Source organism: Talpa occidentalis, unplaced genomic scaffold (genome assembly GCF_014898055.3).
Source record: "Talpa occidentalis isolate TD23 unplaced genomic scaffold, MPIMG_talOcc4v2.1 talOcc4.16, whole genome shotgun sequence".
In the NCBI taxonomy this organism is placed as follows: domain Eukaryota; kingdom Metazoa; phylum Chordata; class Mammalia; order Eulipotyphla; family Talpidae; genus Talpa; species Talpa occidentalis.
This window is the reverse complement of record NW_023601653.1, coordinates 1,082,429-1,105,926: the sequence shown is the minus strand read 5'-3', so window position 1 is coordinate 1,105,926 and position 23,498 is coordinate 1,082,429. Positions and strand designations below refer to the sequence as shown.

Sequence of the window (23,498 nt, the reverse complement as noted above, 5' to 3'; positions counted from 1 at the left end):
ACAGGCCCTGGAAGGGTCTGGAGGAGGGGCTGAGGGAGAAGTGAGGCCTTGGGTGTGTCCATCTCCATGGGGCTACGAAGCTTTCCCAGCCAGCATGTCTGTGCGGCCCTAGGGCTGGGGGCCTCGGCAGCTGGCTGTGGGCGCAGCACCCCCCTCCACCCGTTCCAGCGGCCGGGGGTCTGACTTGTGTAAGCCTCAGAAGCTTCTGGAAACACCCTTCCCCCCGGGCCTTACCGCAGGCTGCGGTGGTCAGGGTCGTAGTGCTCGGGCAGGAGCTGCCCCAGGTTCCGGTAGATGATGACCAGGGCGACGGCAAACTGGCCCGGCTCGTCAGGGTGCCGCTTGCGCCTCTGGAACGGGGCCTCCCCCTGGGCCCCGGACCCTGGCCACGCCGTCTGCTGCGGGGCGGCCCTCCTGCCGGCCGGCCTCACCGTGGGGCCCTCTGCAACAGGAGCATGGCCTGAGGATGGACACCGCGCCCCCAGCAAACCGCTGTCCGCTCAGCCAGGGCTTCCTGAGCCGGCGAGGGCTGCGGACACAGCAGGCGGCACTTCCCAAGGCTCAGCCAGGACCCACCCAGGCCCAGCCGTCCACTCCTCAGGGGCGCCCAAGAGGCCAGAGAACAAGACTCCCAGACAGCCCTGCGGCCAGCAGACGTTCACAGCTGCCCAGAGGGGAGCCCGGGAGCCTGGTCAGCCCCGCAAGGAGGGACCTGGCCAACCCCACCATTCGCCGAGTCAGGGTAGTCAACCCCACGCCGCCGAGCCGGCCACCGCACAGGCAAACCTGCCGAGGCCGCAAGGCGGCCCCAAGGTGCTGCACGGCTGTGGGCGTGGCCTGTCCTTGGGGACAGGGCAGGGATCCCCGCATGTGCCAGGGCCTCCGTTAGGGGCCCCACTCCGCCACCCGCCACCCTGCCTGCTGGGGGAGCACGCCGCTCGGCTCCCCCTTGGCCACGGAGGGGGCACACGGGCCACTCCGGGGCTGGCAACACAGACGCCCTGAAACTTTCCAGCTGACCCTTCCTGGCCGCCTGTGCCCTCTCCCGCGTCCACACCTCCGCAGTCGCCCACCCAGGGAGACCGGCCACGCCCAGCCCACAGGCCCTCAGGAGCCCGGTCCCAGCCACCCGCAGGCTGAGGCCCTCGCCCGGCACGGCTGTCCTCGTGGCCGGGGCCGGGGCGGCGCCAGGTCTCACCTTTCTTCTCACGTGGTCTGAAGAAGTCGGCGGAGAAGACGACGGAGGACGCCAGCTCCCTGGGGACCTCCTCTCCCGCGTCCCGGAGCCGCGGGACCCTGGCTCCCGTGAAGTTGAGCTTGTCAAAGACGTCGACGGCGAGGACTGGGGGACGGGCGGCGTCAGCACACTGCACGCGCCCCAGCGCCTCCAGGACCCCCGACGCTCCCGCCCGCCTGGCCAGACCGGGTCCTCCAGGACAGAATTGAGCCTGCGCCGCCGCCTCAGACCCACAGGACGGACAGACTGACATGCAGGGCGGGACGGGGTAGGGCCGGCGCGACCCACGCGGACAAGGACACGGCCAGAGCTGCGGGCCGTCTCCGGCCACCCCGGCGCGGCCCTAGCCCCCCGAGCCCCGGGGCACGCCCGCACCCATGTTGGCGGTGACCACGACGAAGGGCCGCAGGTAGGTCCTCCGCACGTTGCGGGCCACGGTGCTGAAGTAGGCCTCGAAGTGCCGCAGGAGCTGCGCGGCGCCGCCCTCGCTCCGGTGGATCTGCTCCCACGCGGCCCGCGTGCCCGGGGCCAGGAGGGCGCTGCCGGCGTGGACGATGTCCTGGCCAGACAGACAGACGGCGCTCAGTCCGCGAGGGGGCTGCCCAGAGCCTGGCTGCCCGCATTCGAGAAAGGCTCCAGGGCCGGGACCCCGGGGTGGCAGCGGGGAGCGGAGCTGGTGTTTAATCGCCAAGGCAGGAGGCCCCGCGTCAAGGAGAAGCCCTGCGGGGGGCTTTCTGTGTGCCCCGACCCAACCCAGCAGTTAAGCCCGGTGGGGAGCCTGGGGCGTGCCTGGTGCTCTGCGGGGCGGGGGGCCCCGGGGCTCTGCGTGGCGGGGAGAGGACCCGAGAGCCCGGCCCCACCTCATGGAAGTCGGCGTCCCGCGTGGCCGCCAGCTCGAAGCCCTGCTGCTGGCTCTCGTGCCGCAGGACGCGCGACAGCAGCTGGTAGGCCGTCCGCACGTCATTGCCGAAGAGCGCGCCCGAGCGCTGGGTGGCGCCGCGCAGGGCCTTGGCCAGCCGCAGGGACGTGTCGCTGTCCATGCGCGTCTCGTTCCGGCTCAGCCTCTCGTTCTGCAAGGGCCGGGCCGTGAGCGCTGCGCCCGGCGGCTGCAGGCCTTCCAGCTACCCGGAAACTGAGCATCCCCAAACCTCAGGGCGCCCCTGGCTGGGGAGGGCAGCAGACCACGGCGCGTCCACGCCACCAAACAGTCTCGGAAGACGCCCCGAGGGGAAGGAGGGGGCGAGGCCAACGGCCGGGGCAGGCCCTCAGCTCACAAACAGGTTCCGGGGTCCCCGGGGCCCCGACAGACCCCACCTGCCAGCCCTGGCCGCCTACCAGGGCTTTGAGCTCCACGAAGGAAGAGCTGGTGCAGTTGAAGAGCTCGGGGGGCAGCCAGCCCTTCTCCCCGCTGCAGTGCCGGACGGCGTTCCCTGGGGGCGGAGGGACAGGCGGAGGCGTGAGCGCCAGGCAACACGGTCCCAGTGAGCCGACGCCCAGCGAGTTCGGCCCTCAGCTCACAAACAGGTTCCGGGGTCCCCGGGGCCGTCCATGGTGAGGCACCCACGGGTGGACAGGGTGGGGGGTGGGGCACGGAGCCACGTCTGGGCTAGTGCGGGCTCCAGGGGAAGCTGGTCGGGCAGCGTCGGGCACGTCTGGGCAGCGAGATGTGGCAACGGGCACCTGGCACAGGTGGGAGCCACGGCCCCAGGGGTCATCTCTCGGCTGCCCCCTATAGGGTGCACCCCTGGCTGCCACCCCCAGAGACCCCGACGCATGCGCAGCGAAGACCCTCCTTGCGGGTCTGCACGGCCCTCGGCTCTGCCCAAGCCTTTGGCTAAAGGCCTCTTGCCCCAGGTGAGGGCTCCAAGCCCAAGCCTCCGCCACCTGCCCCGCAGCTCCCCACTCACCCACAGACCCCTTGGGGCAGGGCACCGCGGCCGGCTGTCCGAACTTGGTCTGGGGCCACCAGATTCCCGCCTCGAAGGCTCTGGGACATCCGCTGTAGATCACTGGGGGCCGGACAGGAGGCGGCTCAGTGCAGCAGGGCTCTGCCTGCCAGAGACCTGCCCGAGGCAGACCCCCGCACTCCCCTGCCCGCGGCAGTGACCCCGGCGTGACCCACCCTCCGGAGGGCCCCAGAGGCAGCCCCGGGGTTGCCCAGCACCCCCCGAGCCCGGGGGCATTCGGGCACGCGCATGCCACACAGCAGCCCGTCCCGGACGCAGCCGGGTGCCCCGGCCGGCTCAGACCTTCGCAGCCCAGCGCGGTGACCTCGGCGAAGGGGTTGTCGCAGCGGTTGCACTGGCGGCCGACGACGCCGGGCTTGCAGGCACACTGCCCGGTGTCCACGTCGCAGGCCCGGCTGCGGGAGCCCTGCGGGAAGCAGTCGCACGGCAGGCAGGCGTCCTGCTCCGGGGGCCGGTAGTGGTTCTCCTGTGGCAGCAGAGGCGCCGGGTCAGGGCGGCTCCAGGCCAGGTCCGAGCAGCTCAGGCTCAGCGGGCACTGGGCCCCCCGGCCGCCCCGCACCCCATCCCCAGGGCGGCCGCGGCTGTGGGGGCTGCGCGTGCAGACGCCGACGCTCACAGGCCTCCTCCGTGTTGGTCCCCAGAAGGACCAGAGTCGAGTGGCGACCGACGTGTGCGGGGATGCCAGGCTCTGGGCCTGGTGTGCTCACGCGCGTGTGCGCTGGGCTCCGGGCTGTGTGTGCTCATGTGTGCGCGTGCCAGGCTCTGGCTGTGCGGGACGTGCCGTGTGGACGCGCCCCCCTCCCTCCCCACCGCCTCACCTTGCATTGGCACTGCCCGTTGGTCTTGTTACAGTCGGGGTCAAAGCCTTTGCTGACGGCACAGTGGCAAGGTCCGCACACAGGGTTCCCCCACCAGCCTTTGGGGCAAGGAAGGTCGATCCTGCAGGGAGATGCCCGAGGAGGAGAGTGTACCCGGGGCTCTTCGTGGGGCCAGAGGAGCCTTCTGGGGCCTGGGCCTTGCTTCTCAGGTTCCAGTCCCTCCCTCCCCCGTGGCCTCGGCTGCCCCTCTGCGGGGCCACTGCCAGGACGCTCAGAACTCCTGGGTGCATTCCCAGCTCCAGGGGCCCCGTCTGGGGCAGTTCTATCTATGAAATTGCTGGTTTGGGGTTTTTTTGGGGTACCAAACTGCGGAGCAAATCAGAGACCACAGAACTTTATTTTTTTAATTAACCAGTTTGCTCACTCGTTCCTTCTCTGGAGGGGGTCCCCCACCCAGCGCGGGGCGGGGCGTCCAACTGAGGTCACTGCCCGCTGCCCGCAATAATGCCCGGCCCGCGGGCACTCACTGGAACCAACCCCATGTGCGCTGCCCCGGGCAGGACCCCCATCCACACAGCAGACTGCACCCCGCCGGCGACCCTCCCAACTCAGGGCGTCTGTGGCACGGGGTGCCTGCCAGTGGCTCCTGGACCAGGGGCCACAGCACCGTGCGCCCCCCGGTCCCGACTGAACCGTCACCGCGTCCCCATGCACACTCTAAGCAGCCTCTGTCCCACATGCCCCCGTCAGCTCCTGGAAGCCACGGCTGGACGGCAGGCCCAGTCCTGCCTCGCCCAGCCCTGGCGGAGAGCCCAGGCGCCAGCAACAGCACGAAGGCCTCCCAGGCTCCACCTGGCATCCCCCGAGCCATCGCTGCGCCTGCCAGTGGCCCCGCGTGAAGCGCTGGGTCCTCCACACCACCACCAGCAGAAAGGGTGTACAAATGACGGGCGGAGATCCTGGCCAGGACTAGGGACCCTGCATTGACCTCCAGCTGGCCCCTGCCCCCTGGGCGCCCCGCGGGAACTCCCGGGACCCAGGCCGGCCCCAAGGCCACAAGCCAGCAGGCCTCCCTGCCTCCCAGCGCAGCCCCGCGGGACAGCTCCTTCCCCGGCCCTGTGCTCCCGGACCACCGTCACCGCGGGCCACTGCCCGCACTCCCGCCGCGCTTGCTCAAGGGTGGGGTCCCGGCGTGTGCTCTGGTGCCACTGGACCGAGGCCCCACACCGGGCTGGGCAGCACTGGCCAGGGACCGCTGGCCCCGAGGCAGCCCCCCAAGTGCTCAGCATGTGAAGGGCCAAGCACCCCGTCCCTGGGGTGCGCACGGGGGCACCGGCCCCGGCTGGGGGGTGGCGCTTACGACCATGTGTCTCCAGCGGGTCCGCCTGCCTGCGCACGCGTGCTTCTGGGAACATGCCCACGCGGCGCACCAGGGCACCCAGCTGGGGTCTCACTTCTCTGGCGCCACGTTGCGAATGCCACCGTGACCACGTGCCGCGGGGCTGGGGAGCGTGGGGGGGGGGGCGCGGGCAGGGCGGGGCAGTGTGGGTGGGGGGCGCGGGCAGGGCGTGGCAGTGTGGGTGGGGGGCGCGGGCAGGGCGGGGCAGTGTGGGTGGGGGGCGCGGGCAGGGCGCGGCCGGGGGCTCTTACTTGTTCTCGCAGTACGGCCCATAGCGGCCGGCCGCGCACTGGCACTCGTAGCCCCGCGGGGAGCCGGGGCTGAGCACGCAGGCCGACACCTGCTCGCAGGGGTTCAGGCGACACACGTCCACGCACCTATGCCCGAAGTACCCTGCAGGGCAGACCGGCGTCACCCAGGGCACGCCCAGCCGGCACTGCCCGCGCAGAGGCTGGACACCCACGTGGCGGGGCACCCGGGGGACGGGAGCTGTGGGGGCGCCCCGAGGCAGCGACTGTAAGTGTGCGCGTTCTGCCCTCCACCCTCCCCGGGCCGGTGCCACAAGGGTGCGGCTCGGCGGCCGCGGGCCCCGTCAGCGGGCACACACGGGCGTTTTAAGAGGGGCCGACGCTGCAGGCCCACGGAAAGCTGACGGGGGCGCCGACCCCCGCTTCGGCTCTGTATTTCAGAAGCCAGCGGCACCGTCCTGCGCTGAGGGGCCTGGGGCGCGGCCGGCTCCCACCTTTGTCACAGACGCAGGCGAAGGCGTCCCAGGCGTCCCGGCAGCGGCTGTGCCGGGGGCAGGGGCTGGAGGTGCAGGGGTCCTCCAGGTCACAGCCGTCCTTCACCCTGACCTTGAGAGCGTCCTTCATGCTCAGCGTGGCCACGTTGGTGGGCGTCTCCCCCATCCTCACTCCCTGCGTGGGGACAGCGTCAGACCCGGCCCTGGGGCTGGAGGCCCCGAAGGCCTGGGATGAGAGGCCCCTGCTCCAGGGCTCGTGTCCACAGCAAGGCCTCCCCGGCCTGCAGGGCTGCGACAGGGACGGGCAGAGGGGCGGGAGCCGGCGGAACGGGGACTCCGCCACACGCGGGCTTGGTTCCAGGTGGGGAGACAGGACCACGGGTGGGGGCAGGTGAGGGGCAAATTCCCTGCAGGCGAGGCGGAGGCGGGGGGCTTCGGGGGCTGCAGCTGGACGCCCTGGGGGCCCGGGTGGCCGTGCACAGGTGCGCGCGGGGTCAGGACACCAGGCGGAGCCGCAGGGGCCCAGGTGGCTTGGGGTGGGGCGGGGCACGGCACGAGGGAGCGATGGGCAGGACGGGCGGGGGACAGGGTTTAGGCCGGGTCGGCTGCCGCGCCGGTTACTGGTTTGAGGAGACAGACGGGCTGGCCCCCGCCTACCTGCATGCAGCCCCGGAAGCCGCGGCGCACGGACACCTTGTCCTCGGACACGCCCCCGACCACGACGCTCCTCATCTTCAGCCCCGGCAGCCGGTTCCCGATCTGCATGGCGTCCTGCACACGGAGCCGCGCGTCCACCACCGGGCGCGCCTCCCGGTGGCCCGCGAGCTCCCGAGCGGACCCGCGGCCTCGAGCGGGCCACAGCGTCTGCTCACCCCAGCCCGACCAAGGGGGCCATGGGGGGCACCGACGCCTTCCAGCTTGCCACCCAGGAGCCCCTGTGGGCGCCCAGCAGGCCAAGGGGACATGGCGGCAACCTAAGAAGGGCTTGGCCCGGCCCACAGCCCAGGCAGCGTGCCCGCGGGGCGAACCCTTAGTGGTCGGAACTGGGAGGCCTTGAGCCCAGACAGGAGAGCGCCCAGGAACCGCGTGGGGTCCCAAAGTGTCTGGGTGCCTCGTAAGGCCACCTGGCGACACCAGCGGCCACCAGCGCCAGCCCCTGGTCACCCACCCTCATGCCCGCCCGCTCTGAGGCTGGGGTACCCGGTGCTGAGTGCACAGCTGTCACTCAAGACAGCGTTGATAAAACAAAGGGTTTCTGGACTTGCCAGCCACGAGGGACACGCAGATGGGAGCGGGCCGGCTCCCGGCCATCTAGACGGGGATGAGGTACACACGCCGGTGACCCCAGCACAGGGGGGAGGTGAGCCCCAGCCGGGGCCGGACGCACCTCCCCATCCACAAGGGCTCTGGCGGGCCCTGGCTCACGAAGGGCCCCTCTGTTCCCACGGGCCTGATGACCCACCTGGTCCACCCCGTAGTCCAGGGTCATGACCGCCAGGTACTTGATGTCCTTGCCCTCCTTGGCGCTCTTCAGCTCGATCAGCAGGTGGTGCCACTCCCCGTCGGTCACGCGTGCTCTGGACAGCCTCATGGACACCACCTCTGAGGGGCCGTGGGACACCTCGAACTGGACGTAGCTGTTCAGGATCTGCAGGACGGGGGCCACGCGCACGGACTGACGGGTCGCTCGCAGGCAGGCCCTCCCCGCGCTGCTGGAGGAGGAGCCTCAAACCAGGCGGAGTCTCGCTTCTCGTGCTCACTACACACCCCGGGGCCGGGAAAAGTGCCAGCTCCGCCCGGTTAACACAAGGCCCATTGGACCTGGACACTGGGACACCCCCCCCCCGAGACAATCGTGCTCTTATTTTGGGGTACACAAAATAAGGCTTCATGAGACAAGATTCAGACCACCATGTCTCAGTGTATGGATCAAAAAACCGAAATCGGCTTGGCGCTGGCCTAAGATGTTGGTGCTGTAAGAACGTGTGCCCAGGAGCAGCACAGAGCTCTCGCCTCCCCGACTGAGGGCCGGCCCAAGGGCTTGGCGTCTGCTTTCCCCTGGGGCTGCCACTGGTTCTGAAGAGGTGGGAATATTCGCTGGACGCAGTTTTCTAGGCGGCAGCGCTGGAGGGTAAAACCCGGATTCAGGCTGCCTGGGGCAGAGGCTGCCAGCCAGGAGCAACATCAGGGCTGGTGACCATCATCCTAGTCTCTAACTGTCTGCAGTTTTTCCAGGTGCTGCCAGTGTCCCAAGTACCTGCGGGGCCAGACAGCCTGAAAGCCAAGAAGCAAGCAGCAGAGGAAACAGCCCCGCAGGGAAGCCGGAGAGGAAGATTATTAGATGGAGACCTCGGACAAAGAGCCAGGGCTCCCACAGAAGGGCCCGGGAAGCACATTCGCGTGACCAAGGTCATCACCGTGGTATTTCCTGAGCTAAGAGTCCAGCCCCAGTGTAAGGAAGACCAGAGAACAGCATGTCACTAGCTTAAGGTACCCCTGCTCAAAGAGAACTTCAACTAAAGGCTAGAGTTGACCCAAAAAAAACCCTAAAACCCAACTCGTGGTGAGGCACTGTTTAAAAGAGACACGTGAAACCTAAGGCTGTAGAAAGGTGGAGGCTAAGAAGACAGAAAAAGACACAGCACGTGCGAACACCCACCAAAAGAAAGCGGGTGTAACCACACGGATAAGAGACAAAGTCAACTTTAAAAATAAAGAGAACAAAGAGGATTTCTGTAACGAAAAGTTGATTTTCCAGAACACATTTCTGCATTTGTAGGCGCTTAATAACACAGCCTCAAAATCCATAAAGCAAAACTTGACAGAATTAAAAAAAAGAGTAAGCAACAAATCCACAATCTCATCTCTCTGCATCCCGAGAATACGTCCCAGAAATAAAGTTAATCCCACAGATCTGAACACCGTAATTAACACACTTTGGCTTCTTGACACAGGGAGAACATACAGCCCGCACCCCTTCCCGGCATGGGCAGGCTTCTCACACACACACACACACACACACACACACACACACACACACGGCTCAATGCCGGGCTGGGAAGCAAGCCTCAGCACATCTCCGAGGGCTGGAATCACGGCCCTGCATCCTCTGACCTGCAATTATGCAAACGCAACAGAACGACCTGCTACAAGACACCACCCGCTCCTACCTCAGACATCCACTTCTAAAGCGCCACGGGCAGCAGAACCGCGTCCAGCTGAGTGTAAAGATAACGCAACTAAAATGTACTTGGATCTTTCGTCTCAGCTGACAGTCCACCGAAGAAGATAACCTTTTGCCTCTTCACACCTTTTTCCTTTTGCTCCACAGGTTTAAGTCGCAGGCCGGTGCCCCCTGCCATTCTTTCCCCCATCCCCTCCCAGAACCCCAAGGCCAGCAGAGCAAGAACAGTGACATCTGTCTCCAAACAAAAGCGATACTTGTTGAATGAAGCCAGGACCGGGGTGACGGCCTGCCACCTCAGCCCTGCCAGGGGATTTACAAGAGAGCGTGAACAGCCGCCAAGCTTTCCCACTGACAATGCAGGCGGCTCAGGGCGCCTGGGAGCAATTACACAAATTGCTTGGGCTGTTGGGTGCCTACGGGGCTGGGGCTTGTCTGAGCTGCCGTGGAGAGGACCTTTCAGGAGCACACGCTGTCGTCCCCGGAGCCCACGGGGCCTGCAGGGGCCTGCGCCCCCACGCGGGATGTTCCCGCGACATCTGTGTGACCTTTGGCGATGGCCCTGGGCAGCCGTCCGGGTGGCTGCTGGGTCGGAGGGCCTCCCACCCCAGCTGCCCCAACTGCAGTTACATCCACCCTCACCTCCCAGACTTCTCCGGCGAGGGGCCGGCTGCAGCCCCTGGCAAAATAGAAAAAAAAAACCTTCCATTTCGGATTAGCTCCCCCACACGTCATCACTCAAACAAGGGCGCCCGCGGCGTCAGCGAGGCTCCACGCAGGCGTACTTTTTTCCGACAGAGACCCTCTGCCAAAGGACAAGGTCCGATTCATCGCCTGAACCGAAACAGCCAATTTAATTTGTTCCAACAATGAACCCACTAGAGAAAAATCCCATCCCCGGGCAGAACCGCGCCGGCCACGCCTGCTCCCGGCCGCCGGCACGCTCCGGCTGGCAGAGCAGGAGGACAGGACACGTCGCCCGTGCCCGGCCGCCCTCGCCACCTGCGGTCTGGGCTGACAGCGGGGGCCCGAGCCCACACACCTCCAGGCAGCCTCCTGGGACCTGTCCTGACGGGGCCGGGGCCTGCCGGAGCCCTGGGGCAGCCTCCCCGCCGACCTCCAGCTAGGAGTGCAAGGGGCGCTGGGCACACCGCGCTTCCAGGTGGACAGCCCGGCGGCAGAGGCCCAGGAACGTTGCAGGACAAGGGTGAGCAGCCGGGGGGGGACCCCCCAAGTAGCTGAGCTAAGACAGGCCCAGCGGGTCCTCTCCCCTCTGGTGTCTCTGACCCAACACAGCTGTCCCGTCTGCAGTTACGTCCACGGTCCACTGGCCCAGAGCGAGAAGCCCGTCACACACAGAGAGACACGCGTGCACACGCATATACCACAGACACGCGTGCACACAGGAACAGGGCGTACATGCTGAACACAGCACAGACACGTATGTGCGCCAGACCATGTCACAGACACCATGACATGTGTGCACGCACATCTATCAGAGACGTGTGCACACAGGACCATGGCAAACACGGTGACACATGTGCACACATATCTATCAGAGAAGCGTACACACAGGAACATCACACACAAGGCACGTGTGGCGGGGCTCAGCACAAACGTGCACACAGGAGAATCGTGTCAGGCACGTATGTGGTGCAGGGTCACAGACACATGTGCACACGGGCCCATCACAGTGCACACGGAGAGCCATGGGCGTGCATGCAGGCCTGCGTACAGACCCATAACACACGCGCACAGCTAGACCCAGAGACACGTGGACACGCTTGCACACACACGGACACACAAGGAAGGAAAGTGCACAGGGAAGAGGAATCAACAAGCTGGCGCGGACTCCCCCAGACCCGGCACAGCTCAGGCGTGCCCCAGGCGCCGTCGTGTCGGGAGGTGAACCGGGGTGAGGGCGCGGCGCTGACAGGCGCCTGGAGGCCCCTGGAAAAGCTCGCCCACGCACTCCATGAGCACCCGGGTCCTCGGGGGCTGGAGACACCTCCTGTGCACGCGGCTGCAGGGGTCGGGCTCACCTGCAGGTGGAGCCGGGAGGACGAGCCGGCCACGGCCGCCATCAGCACGCCGTCCGCCTTGCGCGTGCGGAACATGAGGCCCAGGTACCAGGGCACGGAGATGGTGATGTCCAGGTCGCTCCAGGACACGACGCTCTCCCCGCTGAAGCGCTGCGGGTGAGGCATGGCTGTGGACACACGGGCCTGAAGTCAGCGGGGCCCGGGGACTGGCCGGGCAGTGGGGAGAGCCGCCTCTCGCCCTTTAACGCCAAGGCTGGTCTCAGGGACTTTGGCTCCCCGGCACCCGCCCCCCTGCATCCAGGGGCCCCAGGAAGCACGTGACCTTCCTGGGGAGTGAGGCCAGGGTCTGTCTGGGGGCTCACGGGCACAGCGAGGGCCTCTCAGAGGATTGGGACGGCCCAGCTCAGTGGCAGGAGCGGGCTGGGGCCTGCGGACCGCCTGCCTGCCCACCCTCCACCGCCACGGGGGAGCTGTGTGGCGGGGGCTGCACGGAGGCTGGCCGCCTGGCGGACAGTGTAAGCCCCTCGACCCCGTAACTGACCTGCTCAGAAGGAGACTGGTGGGGATCACGCCCAGCTCACACGCCTGCCCTGGGGCCCTGGGGTGGGCTCCGAGCTGGGACAGTGCTGTCTAGTGAGGACAGTCAGATATTCTGGGGGGCCTACTGCCTCACCCTGTCTGTGACACGTGAAAAAGCGGTGGGTGCCGGGCAGTGCAGGACTGGACAGTCCCCACAAGCCCCCCTTCTCTTGCCAGCCCGACTCCTGGGGACGCATGGGCGCTGGAGGTGCACCCCAATTCTTGCTAGGGGGCGGGCCAGTCACTGCGGGTCTCACGGGCAGCACCCGCTGGCCACAGCCAGGCTCCCCTGGGGCTGCCCGTGGGGGGACCCAGCCCCTGAGCACCGGACATCTGTCTCCCGCCCCTGTGACCCTGCTGACAGCTGTTTTCCCTGGCATGGCGGGCGGGCGCGTGACCTCCATAACAGGAACTGCAGGCGTGGCATCCTGGCACCGTGGCCCCACCGACCAGTTTCCTGCCCACCACAGCAGCAGGGGGGGCTGTGACCTGTCCAGAGGCCTTGGACAGAGCTGGCCACCTCGGCCGCTCGGGGCCTGGAAGGGCCGGGCTGCTCTCCACCACACAGGGAGTAACTGGCCAGTCCGACCAGGGCAGAGCGGTGTCCGCCTTCCAGTCACCTGCCTCGACGCCAGGTGGGGTCAGCGCCCTCCTGCTTCTGCCTCATTGACCCCTTCGAGGCTCTGAGCAGGATCAAGCACCAGCCTCCCCTAAGCAGTTGGGTGTGGACCCGCAGCTGGCCCGCAGGGCATAGGCTGGAGCGCCGAGGCCTCAGGGAGGACGCACCATAGGCCAGCTGGGCCCCCGAGAAGCCCCATCGCTGTGGTGAGGGGCGGGCGGGCAGCCCCAGTGCAGGCTCTGACCTGCTGATGCCCTTGATGCCCAACACAGCCCAACGGGCGGGCGGCCAGGAGGCCTGGGGGTGCTGGGTCTGGGAACCAGCGTGCCCGAGGGCAGGACCCCACCCCGCCCGGCTCCTCCAGCTGCACAGACTCCCACTACATGGCACCGGCTCAGACGGGGTCCAGAGCCCCAGCCCAGCCTGACGCGTGCCCCCGCGGGCCCTCACCTGGGGGCGCAGGCCTCTGGGGCGACGGAGGGCGCCCGGCACTCACCGTGCTCGCAATTCTTGCCGCCGAAGCGCAGCGGGCACTCGCAGAAGTAGGTGTTCCACCTGCTGACACAGGTGCCCCCGTTCTGACACCAGGTTCCCTCGCAGAAGTTCCTCTGAGCGGCGCAGCCTGGGCACAGGGGGTGGAGGGTCTCGGGGGGAGCACAACATCTCCCGCCACCATGGGCTGTGCCGACCCCCACACTGCGCGGCACCCAGGGAGAGCCGGCAAGCGCGGCCGCAGCCAGAGGGCTGGGATGGCAGAGCTGGACCCACCCCGGCCCTGGCCCCTGGCGGTGAGCCCGAGGAGCTGGGCTGGAGGGGCCGTGCTGGCCGGCAGGAGCCCAGTCCCCAAGTACAGCCATGGGGGCGCCCAGCTTGGGCCCGGGACGTCTCCTGACAGGGCGGCGCCTGCCCACCCGTGTGGCGCCTACCCCACCGTACCCGCCATGGTGCCGTTGTTGGCGATGAAGCTGGCCATGTCCACGTTCCGGCCGTCCACCGACAGGTTCCGCATGCAGCCCACGAACTGCCGGTTGTGCACCGGGAAGTCCTCGGGCAGGTTGGGGACGCCCCCCAGCAGCAGGGGGCCGGTCAGATCCAGGGACCTGGGTGCAGAGGCCCGTCAGCTCCGGCCGGCGCAGGGACCCCACATGGCCGAAGGTCACGGCAACCTCTGCCCCCCACCTCAGGGTGGGGCGGGCAGTGGCTGAGGGTGCAGTGCCACGGGGAGGATGCCGAGTGCAGCCCAGACCACGGGGCCATCCGGGGGTCTCACAGCAGGGGCGGGTGGGCGCCGGGGCCGCCTGGAGGGGGTCTCGCAGCAGGGGTGGGGTGGACGCAGGGGCGGGTGGGCGCCAGGGCCGCCCGTGGGTCTCACGGCAGGGGTGGGTAGGCGCCGGGCTGGGTGCTCACTTCTTGGAGCCGCTCTGGGTGCCGCGGGCGGCGCAGCTGTAGTTGCCCACGAAGCTGCCGAAGCGCACGGCCACGGCGGTGTCACAGTCGTCCACGGTCACCACGGCCACCTTCTCCCCGGAAGGGCCGTGGGGCAGGCCCAGGCGGCCGATGTTGGGCTGTCGAGCAGAAGCGCAGGCGACGTCAGTGTGTCCCGCCGGCCCGGCCCGGGCAGACGCCAGCCCCGAGTGCCCCTGCCCAGGATGGAGGTCGGGGCACGTGGACAGAGCCGAGGAAGCCCGTGGCAGCCTCGCCCCGCCAGCCCCCTACCCCAGCAGGCACCCCGCCACGGCATCCTTCCCGGGCCCCAGTGGGCTCGCCGGGGCTGCGGGCGGGGGCCACGGCGAGACAGGGGTGCTGCACCCGCCAGGGAGTCACGGCGCGTGAGAGGTCGCGGCGCTCCTGGCACCACCGGGACCTCGTCAGGCAGCCGCCCGCTCTCGGCCTCTGCCAGGGGAGCCCCGGCCGGCTCGGCTACGTCCTCAAGGACGTCCCTAAGGCCGGGCGCGTCGGACGAGCGGAGGAAACGCGCGGGCTCGCGCTCACGCGGCCGCGGGGGCTGTCACGACGCCCGCACGCCAGCGCCTCCCGGGGAAGCGCCCGCCGCGCCGCCTGTTACCTCTGCAACTTGTAATTTACATTTCTGGGGCCGGGTGAGGCGCGCCGAGGAGAGGGTAAACAGCACTTACGCCCGGGGAGCTTGCACGAGCCCCAGCCCTGCGGACAGAGCCGCCCCGCGCGGGAAGCAGAACCTTCAGCAAAAGCGGCCACCAGGCCTCGGGGCAGGCGGGGGGACACGGGCTCTTCAGACGGCAGTGGCGGTGCCGGCCGCCGGAGTGGGGCCCACTCAGGAAAAGGCGGGCCGTGTGCGGGACGGGAATGGGCGACCGGGGCTCTCTGTGGGGTGACTTTGTTCTGGAAAACCCTGTCTGCCACGGCGGCCCCTCTCGGGCCAGGCCCATCGCCACACAGAAGATTCTGGGCGCACGGGAGGGAACTGGGGCCCAGCGGGACCCTCCTGACCGGCCCTGCACAGCCCCCGCCCCCCACCCCGTCCCCTGGGAAGAGGCGGTTGTGTGGCCTTGCTTGGGGGTCTTTCTCCAGCCACGAAGGACACAGAACAGGGCCCTCCGTCCACACAGGACCTCTGTGGGCAGCTGCTCAGGCACCCACACGACGCTCACGCCCCACCTCTGGCTATTTCCAGTTGGATGAGGGAAGGGGAATCTGTGAGCCTAGTGGGGTTCTCCGGAGGCACCAAGGTCCCCCCAGAGGCATGGGGGTTCCTGCAGAGGCACAAGCCGGGACACCAGGGGCGAATTCTGGGGCCAGAGAGGGGCTTTGGGCTCCGCCCTCACTGTCCCAGGAGAGAAAGGACAGACGCCTTCGGCAATGACAACCTCGCTGGGCTGCGGGATGGACGGGTCACCTTTCCACAGAGCCCGAGAACGGACTGCAACGGGCTCCGGCCGGCAGGAGCACGCGCCCTGCAGGGTCGCTGCCTACGGTGATGCGGCCCCCTGGGCCACCCCGGGCGGGGCAGGAAGCCTCGGCGCCTCCACAGCCGTCTTCAAACAGAAGAGATCGGCCCCCAGCACCCGCCGCGCGAAGGCGGCGACCACGAAGCTTTAGGCCCAAACGCTCCCGGGGGAGTAATTGCGTCCCTAATGCCCGTGACTCACGCTCCGGCCTATGTAAACTCAGCCCAAACTTGTGTGGACTGGAGCGGTTCTCACAGAGGAAGCCGCGCGGCTTCCCGGGGCTCCAAGCCTCGCTCGGGTTATCCCATAAACCCTTTGTCTGACTCTCCTGGAGACTTTGCTTCCCGTTTAACAGCCTCGGGGAAGAAAGAGAAAGGCTCCCGAGACGTGCACACGCGCCAGCCCACACCCGCTCGCACACTCACGCCGCATTCTTGAAAGGCCGGGGCTGGGGCCCCAACAGGCGCCTCTCTGTCCCCCGAGTCTGGACCTTTTGTCTTCTCCAGGCCCTGACCCCCCACCCCACCCCGTCCCCCGCAGGCGCCGAGGGTGAGGCGCCGGCACCCCCAGAGGTGAAGTGCCAGTGGGCGCGGAACTGGTTGGGACAGAGCGCAGTGGGGCTGGGAAGGCGGTGGGGGGGCGGGGGGCAGCCCTGGGGTCCCACCCCCCACCTGCTGTGCCTCGGTTTCCCGCTCCTGTGGGTGGGCCTGAGAGCCCAGTCACTCCTCGGTCCCGGGGTGGGGGCAGGGGCTGCAGGCTGGGGGAGGTGCCGGGGTGGACTGGGAGGCTGGGCAGGTGGAGGGCCCCCCCCCCAGTAGCGGCCCAGCCCGCGGCAACTTTCCGAAGCCAGCGAGGGACACAAAGGCCGGGCGGGGCCGCCTCGTCCCGGAAATGGCTGTTTCCCCGAGCAGGTGACTTTTCTAGGCTCCCACGGGCTGTTTTGGAAAGGAAGCAGGCGCCCCGCTGCAGCCCCGGGGTCCCCACGGTGGGGCGCCCTCCCCTCCCGGGCGCTGGACTCTCCAGGACTCGCCTGGAGGGTGCATCAGGCCCTGGCCGTCCGCGTCCAGACAGAGGACGGGGCCCGCCCCGAGACGCGTGTTCTTCTCGCTCTCTCCAGCCCTCTCCGCTCGCTGGAAGCCGGGGGCCGCTCCAGCCCCCAGCACCTGCGGCTCTGCCCCTGCGGAGCCTCCATCCATCCGCCTGTAAATAAGCTGGAGCCCCGCCAGGCCCCGCCTCCTGCCACCCTCCTCGCTCACCCGACTCCGCCACGGCTGCAGCGGGTGCCGGGAGCTCCAGGCCCTGGCGGAGAGCTGGCTGCGCCAGTCGTCTCAGAAGAAAGGAGAGAGCTCGCTTCAAGTTTTCGAAAGAAAAAGGAATGAAAAAAGCAAAACATATGGCCACGGCTAATGGGGCGCTGAGGGGCGCGGACACCACCCCCCCCCCTCCTGGGTTCACTCTTCACGAGCCCCAGAACCCCAGCCCTGGCCCTGCCGAGGCCCACACCCTGAGCAGGCCCGAGACCTGGCGTCTAGATTAGGCACGTCCTGAGCCCTTGACCGCACGTCCACGCCTTCCCCAGCCGGCAGGAGGGCACCATGGACACCGGCGGGCAGGAGGGCATGGCTGGCTGGGAGATCCCGAGGCGGCGGCACAGCTGGGGTCTTGTTAAACTCCTCGCCACACGTCTGCGCCCCCCCCAACGCTCCTGAGGCCGCGGAGGGCCCCGCGTGATCCGGACAGGCGCCCCACAGCGCCAGGCACACGGTCATGCTCCCGCCAAGAGCAGGGCCGTCCTTTCAAACAGCACCCCTGAGAGCCAAGGGGTGCCGTCAGAGCCCCCCGGGAGCACAGCTCCCCCCACCTGCTCCTGGGCCCCAAAGAGCCTAAAGGCCCCTGAGCAGGACAAACCGGGGCTCTGGGGAGAAGCCACCCGGGCACCAGCCCAGAGCCCCCGGGAGGCCTTCCCAGCAGCAATCGCCTGGTGTGGGGGGACATCGCCTGGAGGTGGTGTTGGCCAAACCCCAGGGGGTGGGGGGCTCCTCCACACGGGGTGCGAAATGCCTGCCTGTGAGACTCCCTGACCGGGGAGACGCCAGCTCCAGGGCCCACCCCTCAGCCTCTCCACTGGCGATGACACCACGGGCCTCCTCCAAGGTCACCAGGCAGAGGCAGTCGGCGGTTGCCCCTCCCTGTGGAGACCTTACGGGGACCCCCGTCCTCTGGCTGCTGGCCGGCCTGGCCACTGGGAGCCCAAGGCGACCAGGGGGGCCCGGGGCCTCGGGCTGGCACTGAGGTCTGCCCCAAGTCAGTGGCTTCCTCCTCCCCTTTCCAGGTTCCTTGCTGGCCCCGATACCCCTTAGATGCCCCGTCAGGGGACAGAACGACTGGCCCTTACTGGCCATTTCAGAGCTGCCTGCTCCGCTCAGGCCTCCACCGGCCCGGGCTGCTCTTCCCAGCAGGCCTGTGGCCCGGCCCGGGCAGCAGAGAGGGTCCGGCCTTGGAGAAGGAGGGGGGCACAATCTCCCGGCGGTGGGAGAAGCCAGGGCGCTGGGTTTCCGGCCTCGGGCGAGAGAGGAAGCAGCTGAGCTCCCGGAAAGGCCTAATCCCGCTGAGCGGCCTGGAGCCAGGAGCGGGAGGGCAGGGATCCACCCGCACCTACTGCCCCCTCGAGGGGCCCCTCCTTCCTCGGGTGCTCCCCAGGCTCGCTTCCCGGTGGGCGGCTGCCGAGGCTGGAGCGCGTGTGCAGGGAGGGGCAGTGGGGACGTGGGGAGGCCAAGCCGGGCTCCGGCCCACAGAGCCACCAAGGCGGCAAGAAACCCCGGCTGACCACTTCCCACAGCCCGGCCCTCGGGCCGCCCAGAAGTGGCCCTCGCGGGCAGGAAGGAAGGTGCGGCCCCAGCATGGAGTCTGGGCGAGGGACCCCACCGCCCACACCGGCCTGCACGCTGCAGCCCCCACCCCCCCTGGGGCCACGGCGCCCGGCGTCTCGGCCCCCTGAGCAGGCCAGGCGAGCGGAGGCCGGAGGGCAGGCGGCCGGCCATGGGGAGCTCCTGCCCGCGCGGGCGGCCCTCGGAGCCCCGGGAAGGAGCCGCGCGGCCTGCGAAACCAGGCAAGGAAGCCGGGCATTTTGACACAAGAGCGACAACAGTTCCCTTAGCCAGAAAGGGGCAGAATGAGTGACACCAGAGACGCCCGGCGGGCACACGTCCTCCCAGGAACCCCGGCACTCGGGTTACGTCCGGCGGGAGCGGGCAGCCACGCTCGGGCCGAGCCTGAATGGCCTGGAACCTCGGCCGCAGGAAGGGCCCGGCCAGGCGTTGTGTGAGTAGCTCTTTCTGCGCCCTCCCCCGGGGCAGGTGACCTGCGGTCCCTGGGTGCCCGCCCGGCGTTCTCGGGGGCACACCCACCCCGACACGGAGCACGGGGATATCACCCACCCCTCCAGCAAACGCTCCCTTCCACGTCGCGCCCCCGGCCAGCAGCTGTGTGGCGTAAACACCCCAGGGCAGAGGGACTGGCTGCGCAGCTGGGGCGCCCTACCTTGTTGTAGTACTGCACCTGCACCGCGTGCCAGCGCCCGTCGCTCACGCCCCCCGGGACCTGCGGCGCCACGGTGGTGGTGGTCTCGCCTGCGCCGGGCCAGAGAGAGGTAGGGGTCAGGCAGCCGCTAAGGCCAGACGTCCCTCTGACCGTCCCCAAAAGGCTCCAGACGCGCCTCCACCCGGGCCCCACCCCCGCCCCCCGGCCTGTGAGTAACGCCCAGGACGCCTGCGTGTGTTCTGGGCCCCCTCCCAGGGCAGTTCCCAGGCGGGGAGGGGGCATCAGAGGGTCAGCACCCTCAATGGTGCGGGACCGATGGCGGGGTTAACCACAAGGGCCCGGGAGCGCCCCGAGGCCCGCCTGCAGGGAGGCCCTACCTGCCGAGAAGGTGAGCTGCACCTGCTCGTCCACCACCTCCAGGGCGATGAAGTCGTGCTTCTCGTTGAAGCGGCCGTTGTAGAGCAGCAGGGCGTTCCTCTCCCGCGTGGCGAACCTGCGGGGCCAAGGGGTTGCGTCACACCCGCCGCAACGAGGGTCTGCGGTGGACGCACAGGCAGTGGGTGGACGCGCCTGGCGGGCAGACGCTGGGCCCTGCAGATTTCTCACGTCAGGACCTGACAACCCAGACCCGGGCGAGTGCGGCTGTCTGGAAGCCGCAGCCCAGGCTCCATGGGCGACGGCCTGTGGGAGGTGAGGGTCACCTGCATGGGTCCCAGGGGACGGCGCAGCGGCCGCCTGGCCAGAGCTGTCTGTGCAGGGGGCATATGCAGGGCCTCTGTCCAGGACCAGACCTGGCTACACACCCGGGACGCAGCGGCCACCTCGGGGCGCCAAGCGCTCTGCTGCCCCAGGGCCTTTGCTCCACCGCTGCCTCTGCCAGGACCGTCTCCCTCCCCGTCGCTTGCAGGGCTCACGGCTCTGAGCTTCCCGAACCCACTTTTCCAGCCGTGCTCCCACCCCGTCACCCCGTCGGTCCAGCCGCGGTATCCGTCTCTAAGAACGTGCAGTGAAGACACGGAAGCACCCGAGGGCCCACTGTTGAGCCGGGCCCGGGAGACGTGGTCTGTCCACACGATGGACACTGCTCGGCCGTGTCCAGCAGCCAAGCAGAGGCGCCCGTGGGCCAGGGCAGAGAGCAGGCCGGGAGCTGGACATGGGCGCGGCAGCGACGTGGGAAAGCAGAGGCCGCTGTGACTCGTCAATTCTACGACACAGTGAGGCTGCAGGACGGGGGGGCGCGGTGAGGGGGTCAGAGGGGCGTAAGAGGTGGGGGGAGAAAATAAAACAGTAAATCCACACGAGCGTGGATCCCGGGGAGGGTCGTGGCACTTGCTCTCTGGAGCCCTAACAGGGCCTGTCCACCCCACCGTCCGAAGGAAGCTGGCCCCTCACCCCGAGGGCCCCGGGAGGACGGGGTCTGCAGACACCCCAAGTCGCCGGCTCCCCGACAGCCGCCCTGAACCAGAGGCCGCCGGCTCCCTGGGGCTGGGGCTCAGGCAGCGCCGGCCGACGTCTCTGTCATCATTGGCCAAGGGGGCAAATGCCCGGCTGTGGCCCCGCCGCGGGCAGCTGTGAACTGGACTCAGGCCCCGGCCCCGCTCCGTGAGCTCCAGAGCACGCGGGCGCCTGCGGGCCGCGGGGAGGCGACGAGGAGGAGCTGCGGGAAAGCGGAGGCCGGGGCTGCAGCGAGCGCGGAAGGGACTGGGGGCCCAGCGGGCCGGCGCCGAGTCTGGGGTCCCACGTGGGCCTCCCTGGCCGTGGGGGTTGGCGTGGAGGGGCTGCTGGAAGCGGGGCGCTGGAGGGGGTCCTGGCCCAAGGGAGAGTCTGAAGGGTGGTGCCGAGGGGCAGGCTGGAAACCGAAGCCGGGCTGCGAGGGCCGGGAAGCAGAGGACAAAGGCTGGCGAGGGGGAGAGGCTTGGCAAACAGAAACTGGAAAGAGGAGAAGCCTCGAGAAAGAAACTCCTGAAACCGAAGCCGCTCGCGGGTGCCCAGCCCACCTTTCTCACGGCGGCGCGCCCCTCGGGAGCCACGAGCCCAGGTCCTCCCAGGCCCCAAAGCCGCCGCTGCCCCCGAGTTCCGGGAGGCCCTGGTGGCGCTGCAGCGACGCTGCTGCCTCGGGACCCGCGGGGGCTGGGCTCCGGGCACCACCAGGCACACGGGACCCGCCAGCCACACAGGACCGGTCCCCAGAAGTTGGGGTGCATGTACCCCACGCTCCTTGACAAGGGGGGACACCACTGGACATGGGCCCCAGGGCAGGGACGGTGCTCCAGACAGCGGTGGGCACCGTGCCCGCTGGGCGCCGGGCGGTTCATCCGGGTTAGCCTCAAACTAATGTCAGGGTTGGTGGAACCCTGGGGAAAGCCAGCCCCGGGCGAGGGCCTGGGACACGGGCAGCTGCTGCCCGGGGGCCCAACTGGTGGGCTGGGACTTGTGTGTGCAATGCCCACGCGCTCTGGGGGGTGACGGGGGGACTCAGTGCCGGGGTCTATGGGGAGGAAGTGGTCAGACTGGTCCAGCCAGTTCAAGTCCTGCCACAGCCGAGCGTGGTCCACTCTGTGGCGCCAGGCCCATTAGTGCCCAAGCAGAACACCCGAGGGGGCACTCTGCCCAGCGCTGGCCGGAACCTGCCATAGGGGGCGGGTGGGCAGCAGTGTGGCCGCCTCCCAGGTTCCCACAGCAGCTCCAGGTCACTCAATCAGGGCCCAGGGTGCTCCCCCTCAACCCCGCAGCCCCCACCCAGCAGGCCCCGGGGAGCAGTGGCCCCAGCGGGGGACGCCACACGGAGGCGCAGGGAGCCTGGGCACAGCGGGCCCTCCCGCGGGCTGGCCTCTGGGGGTGTCTGTGCAGCCTCTGCCTGGTCTGTGCATGGTGAGGGGCTCCCTCACCCTGTGACGGCGCGGAAGCCCCAAACCCACGACAGCGCAGAGGCCCCACCCAGCTCAAAGTCCCCAGGAAGTGCAGGCCGAAGCGCGGCAGTGCCACGGTGCGCCTGGACAGCAGTGGGACGCAGGGACGCCCCCAAGGGCCGGAGAGGACGTGGACGGAGCAGCCACTGCTCCGTGGGTGGGACAGAGCGGCCGGACCGGCCGTTTGGGCTCCAGGGGGGACGCCGCGCGACCAGCCGCCCCGGCCGGCCTGAGGACGCCCCGTGTGCGCTCCGCGGCGATGCGGCACCCGCGAGCTACAGAGCCACGCGCCGAGGCACCGGCCGCCCACAGCACGGGCTCGGGGCCCACGCAAAGGGCAGCAGGACGGGGTCTGGGCAGCGCACAGGGGAGGCCCGGGCGGGCAGAGCAGACAGGGGCCGCGCGGGGTTGTGGGGGGAGTCATGGGGGGTAACGGGCGGGGGTCATGGAGAGGGGATCGTGGGTGGGGGATAACGGGGCGGGGATCACGGGGGTCACGGGTGGGGGTCACAGGGCGTGAGGTCGCAGGCGGGGGTCACAGGGAGATGGCGGGGTCGGGGGGCAGGGCCGCGGGGGACTTACGTGAGCGCCAGGGTGAAGTGGAAGCGCTGCCGCAGGCCCCGGAAGGTGACGAAGGACCCGGGGGGGAAGCTGCGTGTGGTCACCTCGCAGTAGGGCCTCTCGAACGCGCCGGGGGGGCACAGGCAGTGGAAGCCGCCGATGAGCAAGTTCACGCAGGTGCCCCCGTTCCTGCACACTCCGTGCGCGCAGCGGCCCGAGCGGGCGCTCACCTCGCAGTGCTCTCCTGGGGACACAGGCGCGTCACGCGGGGCAGCGGGGGCAGCCCTGCCCCCCGGCGCCCGCTCGGCTGGGGACGGGACCCGTGGGCACCGGGAAGCCCCTCCCCAACGCAGGGCCGGGCAGCCAGTCACACCAGCCGGCCCCGGGTGGGCCTGCGGGTCCCCCGACTCCCAAGCAAGGGACGACCTCAGCACCCAGCCTGCTCTGAGCGCCCCCCGGCCGGCCGGGCTCCTACAGCGTCCCCTGGATTCAGTGAGCTCAAGAGGCCCGCGCAGGGCGGTCAGCACTCCACAGCCCTGGGGGCTGCCCGCTGGGCACCAGGACCCAGGGCCGCCTCCTCACAGTCCCCCCCAACTAAAGCTGCTCCCAAACCCGTCTGTGTCTCCCACTGGCCCCTCCAGGGCCCTCCCCAGTCCGTCAGTGATGGGAGGGGCCAGAAGCTTCCTCATGGGCACCGACTGGGCAGCCCAAGCTGACCGGCCACCTCTACCGAGGCCCACAGGACCCAGCCCCTCTGGGTCCTGATGTGGCCCCCGCAGCAGCCACCCCCAGCCCACAGGCCCGCCCGGCTCCCCCCTCCTGTGGCTGACTGAGCCGCAAATGAGGACCCTGCCCACCGGTGTTCCGTCAGCTGCTGGCTGTTAAGGGGACGCGCTGGAACGCAGAGGGATCCCGGCCCTGGAACAAGGGGGCAAGCGCAGGCCACGCCGCTCTGAACCTGTCCGGACCACGCA

At 69.1% G+C, this 23,498-nt stretch overlaps 1 protein-coding gene across 1 annotated transcript in view; it reads right to left on the bottom strand.

Annotated features, from left to right (window-relative positions):
* The window catches only part of CELSR1 (cadherin EGF LAG seven-pass G-type receptor 1), a 58,648-nt gene that overhangs the window by 11,998 nt on the left and 23,152 nt on the right, over positions 1–23,498 (bottom strand). Inside the window, exons 3-21 of the mRNA XM_037513371.2 lie at positions 22,546–22,768; positions 19,432–19,547; positions 19,055–19,143; positions 13,995–14,152; positions 13,524–13,687; positions 13,084–13,209; positions 11,390–11,556; positions 7,626–7,811; positions 6,821–6,934; positions 6,164–6,338; positions 5,673–5,814; positions 4,023–4,143; positions 3,487–3,670; positions 3,145–3,246; positions 2,573–2,667; positions 2,098–2,307; positions 1,613–1,796; positions 1,199–1,342; positions 235–442 (exon numbers count right to left, since the gene is read on the bottom strand). Of these exons, the coding sequence (XP_037369268.1) occupies positions 235–442; positions 1,199–1,342; positions 1,613–1,796; positions 2,098–2,307; positions 2,573–2,667; positions 3,145–3,246; positions 3,487–3,670; positions 4,023–4,143; positions 5,673–5,814; positions 6,164–6,338; positions 6,821–6,934; positions 7,626–7,811; positions 11,390–11,556; positions 13,084–13,209; positions 13,524–13,687; positions 13,995–14,152; positions 19,055–19,143; positions 19,432–19,547; positions 22,546–22,768 (2,908 nt within the window). The remainder of the gene's footprint in view (positions 1–234; positions 443–1,198; positions 1,343–1,612; positions 1,797–2,097; positions 2,308–2,572; positions 2,668–3,144; positions 3,247–3,486; positions 3,671–4,022; positions 4,144–5,672; positions 5,815–6,163; positions 6,339–6,820; positions 6,935–7,625; positions 7,812–11,389; positions 11,557–13,083; positions 13,210–13,523; positions 13,688–13,994; positions 14,153–19,054; positions 19,144–19,431; positions 19,548–22,545; positions 22,769–23,498) is intronic.